This window comes from Salvelinus fontinalis, chromosome 4 (assembly GCF_029448725.1).
Source record: "Salvelinus fontinalis isolate EN_2023a chromosome 4, ASM2944872v1, whole genome shotgun sequence".
Taxonomy (NCBI): domain Eukaryota; kingdom Metazoa; phylum Chordata; class Actinopteri; order Salmoniformes; family Salmonidae; genus Salvelinus; species Salvelinus fontinalis.
Window position 1 is genome coordinate 2,093,003 of NC_074668.1, and position 19,502 is coordinate 2,112,504.

The following is a 19,502-nucleotide window of genomic DNA, read 5'->3' on the forward strand; positions in this document are numbered from 1 at the left end:
TCATATTTCTACCATTATTACATTTACATTTTAGTAATTTAGCAGACGCTCTGGTAATATTTTACTAAATACATATACTGGGACATCTTTCCTCACAGTAACACACATGTTCAGTCTTTATTAGTCTTATTAAACCAATTATTTATTAATTTATGCCCTGAGAAATATATTCAGTTCCTCCACATTGAAATGAATGGCGGCCAATTTGAAAATAGGTTGTTGTGACTGATTTTACACTGAATCCATGATGACTCTATGAAACTTTTCCAATGTGTCTCCTTGTTCTGTGGGGAGTTTGTTGTAGTTATCATCTATGGTACGATGTGATAATAAAACACATCCCAATGCTGCCCATTCTGTCTCATCAATATACCCCAAAATGGCATACAGGTATGACCTCTGACCCCCCCGAAGATGGACGCATGGAGATGTCATTAACATTCCAATTATTTTATACATTATTTCATACCTTATACCTTATTTCATACTTCAAGTTAATAACATATCAGTTGCCTTATTTTGCAAAGATTGTTCCCTGATAATACATTAATTTCTATTTTCTGGATATCAATAGTTTTCTTCTGAAGTAATAAGTTATAAATCCATGTGAAAACAAATCCCCTCCATTGTGTCTTCATTACTTTATAGTAACAATATGTTCCTCCAGCCTTTGTCTTGAATATTGATTTCCTACTCATTTTAATGACACCATACATCCACTAGATGGGGGTGTTTTTACTAAAGTACCTACTTTTCCAAAACCCCGTCTTTTTGGTTATTAGATGAATGTATGAATAGTCACTACCCTTTCCAAGCCACAAAGCCTGGAGGAAAGGACCTGGCTGCAGTGGAGGAAAGGACCTGGCTGCAGTGGAGGAAAGGACCTGGCTGCAGTGGAGGAAAGGACCTGGCTGCAGTGGAGGAAAGGACCTGGCTGCAGTGGAGGAAAGGACCTGGCTGCAGTGGAGGAAAGGACCTGGCTGCAGTGGAGGAAAGGACCTGGCTGCAGTGGAGGAAAGGACCTGGCTGCAGTGGAGGAAAGGACCTGGCTGCAGTGGAGGGAAGGACCTGGCTGCAGTGGAGGAACGGACCTGGCTGCAGTGGAGGGAAGGACATGGCTGCAGTGGAGGAAAGGACCTGGCTGCAGTGGAGGAACGGACCTGGCTGCAGTGGAGGAAAGGACCTGGCTGCAGTGGAGGGAAGGACATGGCTGCAGTGGAGGAAAGGACCTGGCTGCAGTGGAGGAACAGACCTGGCTGCAGTGGAGGAAAGGACCTGGCTGCAGTGGAGGAAAGGACCTGGCTGCAGTGGAGGAAAGGACCTGGCTGCAGTGGAGGAAAGGACCTGGCTGCAGTGGAGGAAAGGACCTGGGTCATTCCAAAGGCCATTTATTCTGGAACAGAGTAATACATCAAGTCAAGCTTTATTTACACAGCACATTGACGACATGAATGCAACACAATGCACTTCACAGGAAAAAACTGAAAATAAAACCTGAAATATTTACACAAGAAACAAAAGAATAACAATATTAAACTAAAAGACTAAAAAAGCACAATAAGGAAAAGTAAAGCTGAAAAGGTGTGTTTTAAGATCACTTTTAAATATGTCCACAGTTTCAGGCCTCATCAGGTTCTCTGGCAGGCTATTCCAGAGGCTGGGGGCATAATAACTAAAGGCTGCCTCTCCATGCCTCTTGGTCCTCGGCTTCAGGATAGTTAAAACCTCTGCCGATTCACCCTCCCGGATCCGGGATCCTCCTCATCAAAAAAGCTGACTAGCATAGCCTAGCGCCACAGGGATATCATATAATATAATTTCATGAAATCACAAGTCCAATACAGCAAATGAAAGATAAACATCTTGTGAATCCAGCCATCATTTCCGAGTTTTAAAATGTTTTACAGCGAAAACACAATATATATTTATATTAGCTCACCACAATAGCCAAACACACAACGCCATTTTTTCACCGCCAACATAGCTTTCACAAAACCCACAAATAGAGATAAAATTAATCACTAACCTTTGAACAACTTCATCAGATGACAGTCTTATAACATCATGTTATACAATACATTTATGTTTTGTTCGAAAATGTGCATATTTAGAGCTACAAATCGTGGTTTTACATTGTGAATACGTAGCCATAATGCACCAAATTGTCCGGATAAATTTTGGACAGTCACGTAATCTAACCAAAAAACTCATCATAAACTTTACTAAAAAATACATGTTGTACAGCAAATGAAAGATACACTGGTTCTTAATGCAACCGCTGTGTTAGATTTAAAAAAAAATAACTTTAGTACAACGTACAGCATGCAATATTGTGAGACAGCGCCCACCAATTCTCCGCCTTGTTGGAGCCAACATAAACCACAAAAATACGAAATAACATCATCATCTCTTACCTTTGATGATCTTCCATCGGAATGTAGTGCAAGGAGTCCAAGTTCCAGAATAAATCGTTGTTTTGCTTTAGAATGTCCATTTCTTCTGTCAAATTAGCAACTTTGGCTAGCCATGTGGAGCGCACATGTCCAAGAACACTTGGCGCATGGAACGAAAAATTCAAAATTCACAATAAACGTCGAATAAACTGGTCAAACTCGGTTGAAAATCCATCTTTATGATGTTTTTCTCATATGTATCCAATAAAGTCCGAGCCGGAGCATTTCGTCGTGTATACCTAACGCATTTCAGAAGACAATGTGGGGTTCCCTGGTGCGCAGTTGAATACTGCCAATAGGGCGGACCTGTCACTCCAAAAGCTTTCATTCGGTCTCACATCAAGCTAGACACCCCATTCAACATTCTACTGCCTGTTGACATCTAGTGGAAGGCGTATGAAGTGCATACAGATCCATAAATATAAGGCAATTCAATAGGGAGGCCCTGACACAGAGCCCCATTTTCAGAATTTTCACTTCCTGTTTGGAAGTTTGCTGCCAAATGAGTTCGGTTTTACTCACAGATATAATTCAAACAGTTTTAGAAACTTCAGAGTGTTTTCTATCCAATAGTAATAATAATATGTATATTGTATGATCTAGAACAGAGTACGAGGCCGTTTAATTTGGGCACGATTTCTTTCCCAAAGTGAAAATAGCGCCCCCTATTAAGAAGAAGTTAAAAGGCCAGTTTGGGGCCTCCTCAGGTCCTCTGGCAGGCTATTCCAGAGGCTGGGGGCATAATAACTAAAGGCTCTATCCATGCCACTTGGTTCGAGGCTTCAGGATAGTTAAAAGGCCAGTGCCAGAGGACCTGAGGGACATACTGGGTACATAACTTAAAAGCATGTCTGACATGTATTGAGGTGCACTATGGAAGGCCGTTTGGGTCTTTGCGTTTCAAAAAGATACACGTCAAATAACACCATGTAAACTATATGCAAATGTTGGCCAATCACAAATAAGGCTGATGTGAAGCCAGCTATATGAGAAACATCTCATTCATCATCACCAACAAACAACTAAATCATGTCGAAACTTGAAAACACGAGACCGCTTTTTAAGTTTTACCAGCCAAGTGCAACCACCTTTACAACCAGCCCAGGAGGATCAGGTGGTTCAAAGGTAGGATTCATTCTGGTAGGTTAGGTAATACCTGGCAAAAGTCAACATTAACCGGTACAACTACCTAGTAACGTTAACACGTAACGCTCCCCTGTCTATTATTAGTCTATCTAGCTAGCTATGTTATCGTGTGTTATTTTACAGTATGTCTGTTCCAGTAAACTAGGTCTGTATATTGTTAGTCTATCTAGCTAGCTATGTTATCGTTTGTTATTTTACAGTATGTCCGTTCCAGTAAACTAGGCCTGTCTATTATTAGCCTATCTAGCTAGCTATGTTATCGTTTGTTATTTTACAGTTTGTCTGTCCCAGTAAACTAGGCCTGTCTATTATTAGAAACCTCCCGGGTGGCGCAGTGGTCTAGGGCACTGCATCACAGTGCTAGCTGCGCCACCAGAGTCTCTGGGTTCGCGCCCAGGCTGGGCTGGGTTCGCGCCCAGGCTCTGTCGCAGCCGGCCGCGGCCGGGAGGCGCACAATTGGCATAGCGTGGTTAGGGAGGGTTTGGCCGGTAGGGATATCCTTGTCTCAGTATGTAAAATGTAATAAAATGTATGCACTCTACTGTAAGTCGCTCTGGATGAGAGCGTCTGCTAAATGACTAAAATGTCAAATGTAATTAGCCTATCTAGCTAGCTATGTTATCGTGTGTTATTTTACAGTATGTCCGTTCCAGTAAACTAGGCCTGTCTATTATTAGTCTATCTAGCTAGCTATGTTATCGTTTGTTATTTTACAGTATGTCCGTTCCAGTAAACTAGGCCTGTCTATTATTAGTCTATCTAGCTAGCTATGTTATCGTTTGTTATTTTACAGTTTGTCCGTTCCAGTAAACGAGGCCTGTCTATTATTAGTCTATCTAGCTAGCTATGTTATCGTTTGTTATTTTACAGTTTGTCCGTTCCAGTAAACGAGGCCTTTCTATTGATATTATGTTGTGTTATGATGTTGTTTTCTTCAAATATCGCTTGAACATGAAGCGTTGTTGGACTGGACTGAACAAACTAACGTTAGCTAGCTAACGATAGCAACAGCTACCGTGGGGTGTGTGAGTCTGGGCGCCGTCGATTAGGCTGATTGTCATTATTGTAACTTTTATAACGTTTGCACATGTCAGATTTCAGTCGTTCAGGAGACGGAATAATGCTGGAATCCAAAGGCGGCAACCCAGGAGAAGCAGGCTGATAACTATGAGGGTTTGTCTGATCGCTGAGCCTAACATCCAGCAGCTGAACAGGAGAGGTACATTTTCCCTTTATCCCTGCAGTACACGAGGACACAGTGCGGTCCACAGTGCTTGTTTTGTAAGTAAGCTAGGTGTGAATCTATCTTGTGATTTAACATAGACTTATTGAAGGTTATTTTACTGATTTAAAGATCATGGACCGTTTCCCTGTTTTAGATTAGGATGATTTTCATTAGATTGAAATAATGTTTCCATATCTCAGTATCTTTAGAGTCTCCTGTGAGGCAGATCAAGTTGCACTATGGTCAGGAGGAGAGCAGCTTCTTGAAGGTTTTGGGGGAAACATTCCCTCAGATGAATCCAAATGTAGAGGCCTTTAAGACAGACAGAAGGAGGCTCGTTCTCCTACAGCTGGACAGCATGTGTCCAGCAGCAATCAAATCAGCTGGACTATGGAGGTCTGCCCTGTACTTAAGATTGAAGGTGTTTGATAGTTTATGTGTTAGGAATGGGGAGGTAGATTGAGATGGATTATGTCATGTGATGAATGTCAGAGGTAATGATTTAATTCTAAAAGAAACTGGAATGAATTAATTTGAAAATGAACTGAATTTCCCTCTGTATACAAACGTTATAAAGTAATTGATCAACTGGTGATTTCTTGTATTTTAATGTTAAAGGAAACTGTAAGGGAGGACAGAACCTCAGAGACAGAGACTCCACCTACGGAGACAGAGACTCCACCTACGGAGACAGAGACTCCACCTACGGAGACAGAGACTCCACCTACGGAGACAGACTCCACCTACGGAGACAGAGACTCCACCTCTGGAGACAGAGACTCCACCTCTGGAGACAGAGACTCCACCCATGGAGACAGAGACTCCACCCATGGAGACAGAGACTCCACCCCTGGAGACAGAGACTCCACCCCTGGAGACAGAGACTCCACCCCTGGAGACAGAGACTCCACCCCTGGAGACAGAGACTCCACCCCTGGAGACAGAGACTCCACCCCTGGAGACAGAGACTCCACCCCTGGAGACAGAGACTCCACCCCTGGAGACAGAGACTCCACCCCTGGAGACAGAGACTCCACCCCTGGAGACAGAGACTCCACCCCTGGAGACAGAGACTCCACCCCTGGAGACAGAGACTCCACCCCTGGAGACAGAGACTCCACCCCTGGAGACAGAGACTCCACCCCTGGAGACAGAGACTCCACCCCTGGAGACAGAGACTCCACCCCTGGAGACAGAGACTCCACCCCTGGAGACAGAGACTCCACCTCTGGAGACAGAGACTCCACCTCTGGAGACAGAGACTCCACCTCTGGAGACAGAGACTCCACCTACGGAGATAGAGACCCCACCTATGGAGACAGGCCTCCCTGTTGACTCACCACAAACTTCAATGACACTAGAGGTTTGGAACAATAAATGACCTTTTCCACTTTTATCATTACATTTTCATTTACATTTAAGTCATTTAGCAGACGCTCTTATCCAGAGCGACTTACAAATTTATCATCAAATTATAAAGTATATTATTAGTTCTAGGATTCTCATTGTACAATCAGAATGGCTTTATTTATTACTGTACCTGTATTGATTTCAGTCTCTAGTGGAAACGCAGGAGATACGACGTCTCCAAGACGAGGCTACCATCTCTCTCTGGCTGCAGACCAGGAGAAAGTATGTATATAATATAGCTGAGTAAATCTGTTCAGATCACACATCATCGGCATTCCAACAGGAAACACTTACTTTTTCATACACAAAACAGATGAATTCAATACTTATTATTTGCCACAGGAGATTAAACGTTGCCGTTTTGAGGAGTGGGAGAGCAGGCGGAGGAAGGTAAGGGATTTCACCAAGTTGATATCATCTGTATATTATGTAAGAGATAAACGCAGACGTTCCGTACATTACCTTGGAGATAATGGACGACGCAGCGGGACAAGGTGGAGCCGAGTCCCTTTGTGGAGTTCATTTTACCAAGGTAATGTACAGAAAGGAGGCGTTTATCCTGCTAATACTACAGTTACCAAAGACAATAATACTAAAGCACACATTTATCTGCAGAAACTCTGCTGCTGCTTGCTGCTACTGCTACTATGCACTGGCTTCTTGCTCCCAGAACCACCCCAGACTCCACCTGTTAGGTTCTGGGTTCCTGACGGGGGCTTTGGTATAGCTTCCCACACTCACTGCTGTAGGCTATTTTATATTGACGCTTTTGTTCATCAATTTCTTCAACAGATGATCAGGTCTATCTTATCAGCAATTAAAATCTCAGAAGTGGGGTTGACTGAAACTTGACCTTTCATCACCAGTATCGGGTCATAACAAGATGAACGAGTCCAAGCATCTTCTGACAGGTGTCTGTTTTCATCAGGCCTGCTGCAGCCTTGTGTTCTCAGACAACCAGTCGTATTGTCAGAACCTCAGATAGACAGGTGGGGTCCAGACAGGAGGAGTATGAACGTAGACTGGTTTCTACCTTCTGATAGTGTCTGAAGGGCACAACACTCAGAACAGGTGTTAATACACACACAGAGGTCTCCTAGAAGAGGAGACCTTACAGTTTATCATAACACCATTTATTAACCCTTTAAAAGGTATGAGACCTTGGTCCCCTTCACTTTGTTTGGGCAGTGAGCCTCCCTGAATGAGCAGAGCCTATATCACCAAGGCATTATTCATTACTAAATAAATGGTTAAATGTATTTCTACATGCTGTTTTCTTTCTGAACTGGTTTTAATGCCCATTCTAGAAATCAACAATGCTGTGGTATAAATATATTTATAACTCAACACTGACAGTAATGCATATTGTAGTCAATAGAGGAGAGAAGACAGAGGGGGGTCTCTCATCCAGAGCAGCCTGATGGAGGGCCCTTTAAGATCAAATACCAGGATGGAGCGGATTAGGAGATTCCTGCTCTCTGAATCCATTCAGGTAAATCATTACTTTACTTGTTGATAAACTCACTACTATTAATGTACATTTCAGGATGAATTACAATTGTTAATGTTGGTCTTTTGTTATATAGATGTTGTTTGAGTTTGTGGGGGAGGATGATGCCTGGAGTGAGGTTTTTACCCTCCAGGCAGCAGCGGGCTTCACAACCCTGAAGAGCACCATTAATGGGTCATTGGAGGACCATGACATTAGGGAGTCCACAACACTGTATGTATTGTGGTTGTCTGTGGAGGATGTACAGGTCACTAGCATGACAATACTTAATAATAATATATTTGATGTTTGTATCAGACTACATTTGAACTACTTGATAGTTATAACCTTTGTGTGTGGTTGTTTCTGTCCATTTACAGGCAATCCTATTGCCTCATCTCTCACCTGCCCCCTCTCCACACTTCTCACCTGTCCCCTCTCCTCACCTCTCACCTGTGCTCTCTCCTCACTTATCGCCTGTCCCCTCTCCTCACCTCTCACCTGTCCCCTCTCCTCTCCTCACCTCTCACCTGTGCCCTCTCCTCACCTCTCACCTGCCCCCTCTCCTCACCTCTCACCTGCCCCCTCTCCTCACCTCTCACCTGTGCCCTCTCCTCACCTCTCACCTGTGCCCTCTCCTCACCTCTCACCTGCCCCCGCTCAACACTTCTCACCTGCCCCCGCTCAACACTTCTCGCCTGTGCCCTCTCCTCACCTCTCACCTGTCCCCTCTCCTCACCTCTCACCTGTCCCCTCTCCTCACCTTTCGCGTGTCCCCTCTCCTCACCTCTCGCCAGCCTCCTCTCCTCTCCACTCACCTCCTTCATCCTTTCCTTCTCATCACCTCTCACCCTGAACGTCTTCACTCTTTTCTTCATTCCACACCTCACCTTCTAACTCATTTTCTCCCTCACCTTCACCTCCCTCATCTCCATCACTTACATTTAGTGGTGTGTGTGTTTGGAGTATTCAGGAGTTGTGTTTTAGCTGTGTTTGGAGTATTCAGGAGTTGTGTGTGTGTGTGTGTGTGTGTGTGTGTGTGTGTGTGCAGGGTAGGTTAGGGCAGGGCAGGGCAGGGCAGGGTAGGGTAGGGTAGGATATCGTACAGGTGTAGACAGATGTGGAAAGTGAAACTATTTAAATCATCATTATCCTGCCTTTTAAAATCATATAAAGAAAATGTGGCACAATCCGAATGTGGATCAGATCAAGACAAAGTACACATGTTAGCACCAGGTATAAACAAGGCTTTGGTGGCAGTGTGTCTGACAGTATCTGTGGTTGTCTTGGTGACAGGTGTTCCATGGTAACATTGACAACAACACCCACAGGAAGAACTTCATCCAGCCGCCCATATATGGACGTAAAGGTCACAGTAAGTGATTTGATTGGTTTACAGAGTGTTATTTATTTATTGGCTCGTACAGTGCTGTACTTCTGCTCTTTAATGTTTTCCTGTATTGTGCTTCTGTGAGATACCATTTCCAACAGCTGTAAAGTATTGTAATACCAAAACAATACAGGGTTAACTTTTCCATGGCCAACCTTCGACTGTTCCCTCCCCGATTACTAAGGGGCACAGATTCTGATGTAAAAATAGCCTCTCAAAGGACAAAGCTCCACTAAATAACCAGAACATTTAAAAGGGGACATCCTACATACATCGGAAATTAACAGTTACAACATTATTCACACTATATTGTGAGTATCAAGGTATTTTTGGGGGACAGAAAATGTAATCCAAAGTGTGCTTACTACTGTACAACATAACCACTGATATGGTATTTAGTGATACTGATTTAATACAATATTGTTGAAGTAACAAATACTATGTGTGATACAAAGCAACAAAACACTTTCTATATAGTAAAACAAGCAACATAATACTGATATTTCTCTGTGTGTCTGTTTGGATATCCAATAAAAAGAGTTGGAATCAAGTTTTGGAGTCAGGTTTTGAATGGACAACCGCTAGTGGTTAGAGCATTGGACTAGTAACCGAATGGTTGCAAGATCGAATCCCAGAGCTGACAAGGTAAAAATACGTTGTTCTGCCCCTGAACAAGGCAGTTAACCCACTGTTCCTCGGCCGTCACTGAAAATAAGAATTTATTCTTTACTGACTTCCCTAGTTAAATAAAGGTAAAAAATATATATAAGAATATAAAGGACTGTTTTCAGAAGGTTTCTGACTCTGGCCTCTCCGTCATAGTTCTCCATCATCTCGTCTATCTCCTGTCTGTGCCTCTCCTCCATCTGTCGATCCTTCTCCTTCATCTGTCTATTCTTCTCCTCCATCTGTCTGCTGAACTCCCTCTGCATCTTTGTCTGTGAGATCATGATGTTCCTCTGTAACTCAGGTAGGACTATTTTCATCAGGTTTCTCTCTGCTTCAACTCTGGCCTCTCCTTCATAGTTCTCCATCATCTCCTCTATCTCCTGTTTGTGTCTCTCCTCCATCTCCCTCCTCTCATTCTCGCTCTTCTCTCTCAATCTCCTCCCTCCTATCAGACTCCCTCTTCAGCTCCCTCTCCAGTTCTATTTTCTTCTCCTCATCCCTCTCTTCTTTCACCTGTCTCTCCAGTTCTGTTATTCGTTCTCTGAGAATTCTGATATCTCTCTTGAGCTTCTGGATCTCTCCATCTTTCTCCTTCATAGAATCCTGCAGCTCCTTCTCAAGCCTCTCTCTCAAGTCTCTCTCTTCCCTCTGTTTCCTCTCTCTTCTCTCTCTCTGGATCTTTCCCTCCATTTCTCTAACCTGGGTCTCTGCCTCCTGGTAGGTCTGACTGCTGTAGAATCTCTCTCTGTTTCCTGCCACCATCTCCTCTACCTGATCCAGCAGCTCTGATACCTGAGTTTCATGGGCCCTGTCCTTAATGTTGAGGACGTAGTACCTGCTCCCACATATCCCTACAAGCTGCTGGAGGTCCTGACTTCCTGCTTGGAGAAACTCCTCAATGCTCTGCTCTTTCAGGCCATCATCATGAGTGAATAGAATCACAGTGTGTTCCCAACAACCCTCCCCAAACATCTCCTCTATTCTCTCCAGCACCCCTCTCTCCTCCCCCTTAGAGGGCTCCACTGGTATGACCAGGAGGAAGGCGTGGGGTCCCGGGGCAGACAGACGGACACAGAGCCCCACATCCTGTCTTATCTCCTCCAGAGAGAGTCCAGGACAGAACCAGTCTGGAGTGTCCACCAGCACCAGCCGTCTGCCACACACGTCCCCCTCTCTCCTCTTACTCCTCTGGGTCACTGCAGAGGGGCTGGCCTGGGCCCCAAATTCCTCTCTGCCCAGGATGGTGTTTCCTGCTGCACTCCTCCCAGCCCCAGTCCTCCCCAGCAGCACCAGTCTCAGCTCAGACACACTGGGAGACACTGGGGAGTCTGGACTGCTGCTCTCTCCCCCCACTGCAACACAACACACAGCACTGATCAACACACTGACTCTCTGGAGGATGTACAACAGAGTCAAATATAATATAATCTACATCCATAACTCACTATCTGGAGGATGTACAACAGAGTCAAATATAATATAATCTACATCCATAACTCACTATCTGGAGGATGTACAACAGAGTCAAATATAATATAATCTACATCCATAACTCACTATCTGGAGGATGTACAACAGAGTCAAATATAATATAATCTACATCCATAACTCACTATCTGGAGGATGTACAACAGAGTCAAATATAATATAATCTACATCCATAACTCACTATCTGGAGGATGTACAACAGAGTCAAATATAATATAATCTACATCCATAACTCACTATCTGGAGGATGTACAACAGAGTCAAATATAATATAATCTACATCCATAACTCACTATCTGGAGGATGTACAACAGAGTCAAATATAATATAATCTACATCCATAACTCACTATCTGGAGGATGTACAACAGAGTCAAATATAATATAATCTACATCCATAACTCACTATCTGGAGGATGTACAACAGAGTCAAATATAATATCATCTACATCCATAACTCACTATCTGGAGGAATTAACTCCATGCTGTTTGTCCTCCTCTGTGGAAGTGTGGGGTCTGTATCTGAGGTCTCTCCTCCCACTGTAACACAACATAGAGAACTGGTCAACATACTGACTCATCAGAGACACATTTAAAACATAGTATCAACAAACTACAAATACATTACACATCATAGTGAAATATAGATTATTGGAGAAAATAGAGAATATCAAGATTGATGACAGTTTGAGACAACATGTATAACTCACTAAGTGAAGGATGGTCCACTATAGACTAGAAACAGTAGGAGACAACAGGACAATAGTGATAACTCACTATGTGAAGGATGGTCCACTATAGACTAGAAACAGTAGGAGACAACAGGACAATATTGATAACTCACTAAGTGAAGGATGGTCCACTATAGACTAGAAACAGTAGGAGACAACAGGACAATAGTGATAACTCACTAAGTGAAGGATGGTCCACTATAGACTAGAAACAGTAAGAGACAACAGGACAATAGTGATAACTCACTAAGTGAAGGATGGTCCACTATAGACTAGAAACAGTAGGAGACAACAGGACAATAGTGATAACTCACTAAGTGAAGGATGGTCCACTATAGACTAGAAACAGCAGGAGACAACAGGACAATAGTGATAACTCACTGTCTGGAGGATCATCCATGCTGTGTCTCCTCCTGACTGGGAGTATGGAACCTGTATCTGACGTCTCTCCAGGTTCTAAAATAATAGAACAACCATTTAGAATGGGAACATTTACCTCAGTGACACATGAAGGCACATAGACCTACTGAAGGGGAGTTCTGGGTTTCTATTGAAATGTTAAGTATCACATATCTCACTCACCAGTCATCTGGGCTGAGATCTCTCTTCTCAGTCTCTCTACCTCAGTCTTCACATCACATATCTGTTGAGCTGAAATAACAAAGGAGGACTAGGATCTGAATTCTGTGTTAAAGACTTTAGACAGAAATATGATGCAGAGGGAAAGTATGAAGTGATGGACAACAATATTCACAACTCAGTGGAGAGTCGACAATAACCTGAGAATTGAGGAAAGTACAGAAGACTAAATGTATTAATGGTGTGAATAATCTTACCCAGTTCAGCATTTTCATTGTTGACATCCTCCACCTGTTTGTCTCTTTCCTTTAACTGCTTCTCTCTCTCCTCTAGTAGGTTATCTTTCTCTTCTACTTCCTGCTTCCTCTCTTTTAGTTCATTCTCTTTTCCCTCCAGCACCTTGTCTCTTTCTTCCAGTCGTTTGTCTCTCTCTTCCAGGAGTTTGTCTCTCTCTTCCAGTAGTTTGTCTCTCTCTTCCAGTCGTTTGTCTCTCTCTTCTAGTCGTTTGTCTCTCTCTTCTAGTCGTTTGTCTCTCTCTTCTAGTCGTTTGTCTCTCTCTTCTAGTCGTTTGTCTCTCTCTTCTAGTCGTTTGTCTCTCTCTTCCAGTAGTTTGTCTCTCTCTTCCAGTAGTTTGTTTCTCTCTTCCAGTAGTCTGTCCTTCTCTCCCAGTCTGTGGTTGCTGTCCTCTAGTTGAAGGTCTTTTTCCTGCAGTAGGACTCTGAAGTTCTCTACTTGGCTGTTCTTGTCCTGCAGGTTCTTTCTCAGTGCCTCTAGTTGAATGTCTCTATCCTTTAGTTGCTTGTCTTTCTCTTCCAGTTGGTTTTCTTTCTCTTCTAATAGTTTCTCCCTCTGTCCCATTATCTGGTTCTTCTCCTCCAGGAGTCTCTCTTTCTCTCTCACTTCCTGGGTCATATCATCCAGTTGTGTGTCTTTCTCCTCTAGTTGTTTCATCATCTCCTGTCTTAATTTCTCTTTTAATTTATTTTCTTCCATCTTCAACTCTGAGAGAGAGCAATTAACATATTTAATTGGTTGTTTGAATAAGTAATGTATTAATTAATTCAATAGTATGCCTATAAAGACATTATTATTTGATGGAGGTGGTACAATAATTAGTAATTATTTCCTCCAGACAACAGTTATCTGAGCTGAACCAATCATCAACTGGTCTATTGACTATTTGATACATTACAAATGAATTAGTCTGAAAAACTGAATGACATCACTCATGTTCCCTGATTCAATCCTCTCTCCTCCAGACTCTCTCATACTTACCAAGCTCACCAGCTGATGCCTCCCTCTTCAGCTTGTCCCCATAGGTCTCATTTTGTAAATACCACAAACCTGATCCTATGGTGTAAAACAGAGAGGTGAGTTCTGTGTGGTAGACTACATCACTATATACAGAACAAACAGGACCAATCAGATTTCTCCTGTCACTCAAGCCTCCCTCATGTAGGGACTGTGGGCACCAATGAGATCTGTTTAACTTCATAAATAATGTTGTTTAGTTATTGTCCTTTCTCTGATCAAATGATTATGTTCATTGTTAGTGATAACCAGCATTGGGCTCTATGGCAGATACAGGATATTGTGTCAGGAGGCAGGGTTCTATGGAATATACATTCAGTAGAATCTGAAGAACATCTGACATCATAATCCAACCTACCTTGAGAACATTTGGGGAGAGTATTGATAAATGTAAAGAAACTGATTTAATTTGTAGCCTTGAAGAAGACACACTGCTGTTCACAAGGCCTGTAGTTTTTATAGTATCAGATTAACACTCTGGTCTGTTCTTTGTCTTGTGTTATTGGTTGTCAATAAACAAAACAGAAAAATAAGTCATTACTCACCTGGTTCTGATTATCCATTATCCAAGATGGAGAGTCATGAATAATGATCATGTAAAACAGAATACATTAGTTATCATTGTTCATTGAATATCTGTCTCATTACATAATTTAATGAAATACCATACATCATATTGGAATGACTGTTCATCACATTCATTACTAATGTACATCTAGGGAAAGGGATGTAAGCAGCACTACTATGTGAGCAGTCTGAGAATGACTGAATGCTTCATAATAAGACATCAAGATAAATTCAAGCTGATTCTATTTTAATTTTGTTGTGTGAAATATTGAGCTATATGGCAGATATATTGTGGGAGGTTTATGGTAATGCTCCTGATCATCCATTATCCAAGATGGAGAGGAATGAATATTGATAATGTATAACAAAATGTATGAGTTATTACAGTTACATTCAATCCAAATTCAGCCACATTACATTATTCAATCAAATACCATACATCATATTGATATGACTGTTCATCACATTCATTACTAATGTACATCTAGGGAAAGGGATGTAAGCAGTGCTACTATTGGAACAGTCTAACCATCACAGAATGATTCATACTAGGACATCAAACTGAATTCAAGCTGATTCCATGTTCATTTTGATGTGTGAAATGTTGACCTCTATGCCAGATATATTGTGGGAGGACTATGTGAAATATTGACCTCTATGGCAGATATATTGTGGGAGGACTATGTGAAATGTTGACCTCTATGGCAGATATATTGTGGGAGGACTATGTGAAATGTTGAGCTATATGGCAGATTTATTGTGGGAGGACTATGTGAAATGTTGAGCTCTATAGCAGATATATTGTGGGAGGACTATGTGAAATGTTGACCTCTATGGCAGATATATTGTGGGAGGACTATGTGAAATGTTGAGCTCTATAGCAGATATATTGTGGGAGGACTATGTGAAATGTTGACCTCTATGGCAGATATATTGTGGGGGGACTATGTGAAATGTTGAGCTCTATAGCAGATATATTGTGGGAGGACTATGTGAAATGTTGACCTCTATGGCAGATATATTGTGGCAGGACTATGTGAAATGTTGAGCTCTATAGCAGATATATTGTGGGAGGACTATGTGAAATGTTGACCTCTATGGCAGATATATTGTGGGAGGACTATGTGAAATGTTGACCTCTATGGCAGATATATTGTAGGAGGACTATGTGAAATGTTGACCTCTATGGCAGATATATTGTGGGAGGACTATGTGACATATTGACCTCTATGGCAGATATATTGTAGGAGGACTATGTAAAAGGGAAAGGAAATGAAAGGGGGATACGTAGTCAGTTGTGCAACTGAATGTACTCAACTGAAATGTGTCTTCCTCATTTAACTCAACCCCTCTGAAATGTTGAGCTCAATAGCAGATATAATGTGGGAGAGCTATGTAAAATGTTGACCTCTACGGCAGATGTATTGTGGGAGATCTATGATATGAATATTCAGGATAATTTGAAGAACATCTATACATCTTAATCCAACCTACCTTGAGAACATTTGGGGAGAGTATTGATACATGTAAAGAAACTGATTTAATTTGAAACCTTGAAGAAGACACACTGCTGTTCACAAGGCCTGTAGTTTTTATAGTATCAGATTAACACTCTGGTCTGTTCTTTGTCTTGTGTTATTGGTTGTCAATAAACAAAACAGACAAATAAGTAATTACTCACCCAGTCTTGCTCCTGATCATCCATTATCCAAGATGGAGAGTCATGAATAATGATCATGTAAAACAGAATGCATTAGTTATTATTGTTCATTGAATTTCTGTCTCATTACACAATTTAATGAAATACCATACATCATATTGGAATGACTGTTCATCACATTCATTACTAATGTACATCTAGGGAAAGGGATGTAAGCAGCACTACTATGTGAGCAGTCTGAGAATGACTGAATGCTTCATAATAAGACATCAAGCTAAATTCAAGCTGATTCCATGTTAATTTTGGAGTGTGAATTGTTGAGCTATATGGCAGATATATTGTGGGAGGACAATGTGAAATGTTGACCTCTATGGAAGATATATTGTGGGAGGACTATGTGAAATGTTGACCTCTATGGCAGATATATTGTGGGAGGACTATGGTATTGCTCCTGATCATCCATTATCCAAGATGGAGAGGAATGAATATTGATAATTCATAAAAAAATGTATGAATAATTACAGTTACATTCAATCCAATTTCAGTCACATTACATTATTCAATCAAATACCATACATCATATTGATATGACTGTTCATCACATTCATTACTAATGTACATCTAGGGAAAGGGATGTAAGCAGTGCTACTATTGGAACAGTCTAAACATCACAGAATGATTCATACTAGGACATCAAACTGAATTCAAGCTGATTCCATGTTCATTTTGATGTGTGAAATGTTGACCTCTATGCCAGATATATTGTGGGAGGACTATGTGAAATATTGACCTCTATGGCAGATATATTGTGGGAGAACTATGATATGAAAATTCTGGATAATTTGAGGAACATCTGACATCTTAATCCAACCTACCTTGAGAACATTTGGGGAGAGTATTGATAAATGTAAAGAAACTGATTTAATTTGTAGCCTTGAAGAAGACACACTGCTGTTCACAAGGCCTGTAGTTTTTATAGTATCAGATTAACACTCTGGTCTGTTCTTTGTCTTGTGTTATTGGTTGTCAATAAACAAAACAGACAAATAAGTAATTACTCACCCTGCATTTTTGCTGATTATCCATTATCCAAGATGGAGAGTCATGAATAATGATCATGTAAAACAGAATGCATTAGTTATTATTGTTCATTGAATTTCTGTCTCATTACATAATTTAATGAAATACCATACATCATATTGGAATGACTGTTCATCACATTCATTACTAATGTACATCTAGGGAAAGGGATGTAAGCAGCACTACTATGTGAGCATGTCACGATCGTCGTAACGTGAAAGAGAGGAGGACCAAGGCGCAGCGTGATAACTATACATCTTCTTTTTATTTAGAAGATGAAACGAACACACTTTACACACTAAACAAAAACAACAAACTGACAAACGTGAAGCTATACAAAATGATAAGTGCAGACACTGGCAACTTACACATAGACATAGACAATCACCCACAAACAAACAGCCTACCTTAATATGGTTCCCAATCAGAGACAACGTAAAACACCTGCATCTGATTGAGAACCACATCAGGCTAGTTAGACAACCCTAAACCAATGAAAACACATAACATGGAATATACCCACCCAGCTCACGTCCTGACCAATTAAACAAAGACTAAACAAAGGAAATAAGGTCAGGAACGTGACAGTACCCCCCCCCCCCCCCAAGGTGCGGCCACACTGGCCGCAAAACCTAAACCTATAGGGTATGGTCTGGGTGGGCATCTGTCCACGGTGGCGGCTCTGGCGCTGGACGTGGCCCCCACCCCACCATAGTCACTACCCGCTTTCGTGGCCTTCTTTTAACTGCAACCCTCCAAATTAACCCCACTGGACTGATGGGCGCCTCCGGACGGAGGGGCGGCTCCGGACTGAGGGGCGGCTCCGGACTGAGGGGCGGCTCCGGACTGAGGGGCGGCTCCGGACTGAGGGGCGGCTCCGGACTGGCGGGCGGCTCTGGCGACTCCTGACTGGCGGGCGGCTCTGGCGGCTCCTGACTGGCGAGCGGCTCTGGCGGCTCCTGACTGGCGAGCGGCTCTGGCGGCTCCTGACTGGCGGGCGGCTCTGGCGGCTCCTCACTGGCGGGCGGCTCTGGCGGCTCCTGACTGGCGGCCGGCTCTGGCGGCTCCTGACTGGCGGGCGGCTCTGGCGGCTCGGGACAGACGGGCGGCTCTGGCGGCTCGTGACAGACGGGCGGCTCTGACGGCTCGGGACAGACGGGCGGCTCTGACGGCTCGGGACAGACGGGCGGCTCTGGCGGCTCCTGACTGGCGGGCGGCTCTGGCGGCTCCTGACTGGCGAGTGGCTCTGGCGGCTCCTCACTGGCGGGCTGCTCTGGCGGCTCCTGACTGGCGGGCGGCTCTGGCGGCTCCTGACTGGCGGGCGGCTCTGGCGGCTCCTGACTGGCGGGCGGCTCTGGCGGCTCGGGACAGACGGGCGGCTCTGGCGGCTCGTGACAGAAGGGCGGCTCTGACGGCTCGGGACAGACGGGCGGCTCTGACGGCTCGGGACAGACGGGCGGCTCAGGCGGCGCTGGACAGACGGGCAGCTCAGGCTTGCCGAGGCGCACTGTAGGCCTGGTGCGTGGTGCCGGAACTGGTGGTACCGGGATGGGGACACGCACGTCAGGGCGAGTGCGAGGAGCAGTAACAGAGAGTACTGGACCCTGGAGACGCACAGGAAGCCTGGTGCGTGGTGCCGGAACTGGTGGTACCGGGCTGGGAACACGCACCTCAAGGGTAGTGTGGGGAGGAGGAACAGGGCGTACAGGGCTCTGGAGACGCACAGGAAGTCTGGTTCATGGCGCCGGCACCGGAGGACTGGTGCGAGGGGCTGCCACTGGAGAGCTAGTACGTGGGGCTGCTACAGGATGTGCAGGACTAGGGAGGCGCACAGGAAGCCTGGAGCGTGGGACTGGTACTGTCATTACCAGACGGTTAGCACGCTCCTCAGGATGAGTATGGAGAGCTGACTTAGGAAACATCAAATCCCGAACACGCTCCGTCGGGCGGATGTCGTGCCTCATGCACCAAACCAGCAAATCCCTCATTTCTCTCTCCTCCAATTTCCCCATTAAATCCTTCACAGTCTCACTCCAGTTGCTCACCTCCAATTCCACCCCGACTGGCTCGGGTTCCATCTTCAGCTCCTCACGGTAAGCACGGGAAGTTGGCGCAGGTCTCCTACTTGAACTCGCCACACTCCCCGTGTGCCCCCACCCAATAAATTTTTCCGGTTTCCTCCCGGGCTTCCTACCGCGCCGTCGTGCTCCTTTCTCCAAGTCCATAATCCTGTAACCCTCCTCGCACTGCTCCAGCGAATCCCAGGCGGGCTCCGGCACTTTCTCTGGATCAATCGCCCACCTGT

General features: G+C 43.8%; 2 protein-coding genes across 2 annotated transcripts in view; both read right to left on the reverse strand.

Moving 5' to 3' along the window:
* The window catches only part of LOC129852992 (trichohyalin-like), a 39,036-nt gene extending 24,593 nt beyond the window's left edge, over positions 1 to 14,443 (reverse strand). Inside the window, exon 1 of the mRNA XM_055918601.1 lies at positions 13,855 to 14,443. Coding sequence (XP_055774576.1) covers positions 13,855 to 14,074 — 220 coding nt within the window. The 5' untranslated portion in view covers positions 14,075 to 14,443. The remainder of the gene's footprint in view (positions 1 to 13,854) is intronic.
* LOC129852993 (myosin-11-like) overlaps positions 9,503 to 19,502 on the reverse strand; it is a 49,164-nt gene continuing 39,164 nt past the window's right edge. The window contains exons 2-6 of the mRNA XM_055918603.1: positions 12,837 to 13,580; positions 12,583 to 12,651; positions 12,382 to 12,456; positions 11,732 to 11,809; positions 9,503 to 11,134 (exon numbers count right to left, since the gene is read on the reverse strand). Coding sequence (XP_055774578.1) covers positions 10,194 to 11,134; positions 11,732 to 11,809; positions 12,382 to 12,456; positions 12,583 to 12,651; positions 12,837 to 13,580 — 1,907 coding nt within the window. The 3' untranslated portion in view covers positions 9,503 to 10,193. The remainder of the gene's footprint in view (positions 11,135 to 11,731; positions 11,810 to 12,381; positions 12,457 to 12,582; positions 12,652 to 12,836; positions 13,581 to 19,502) is intronic.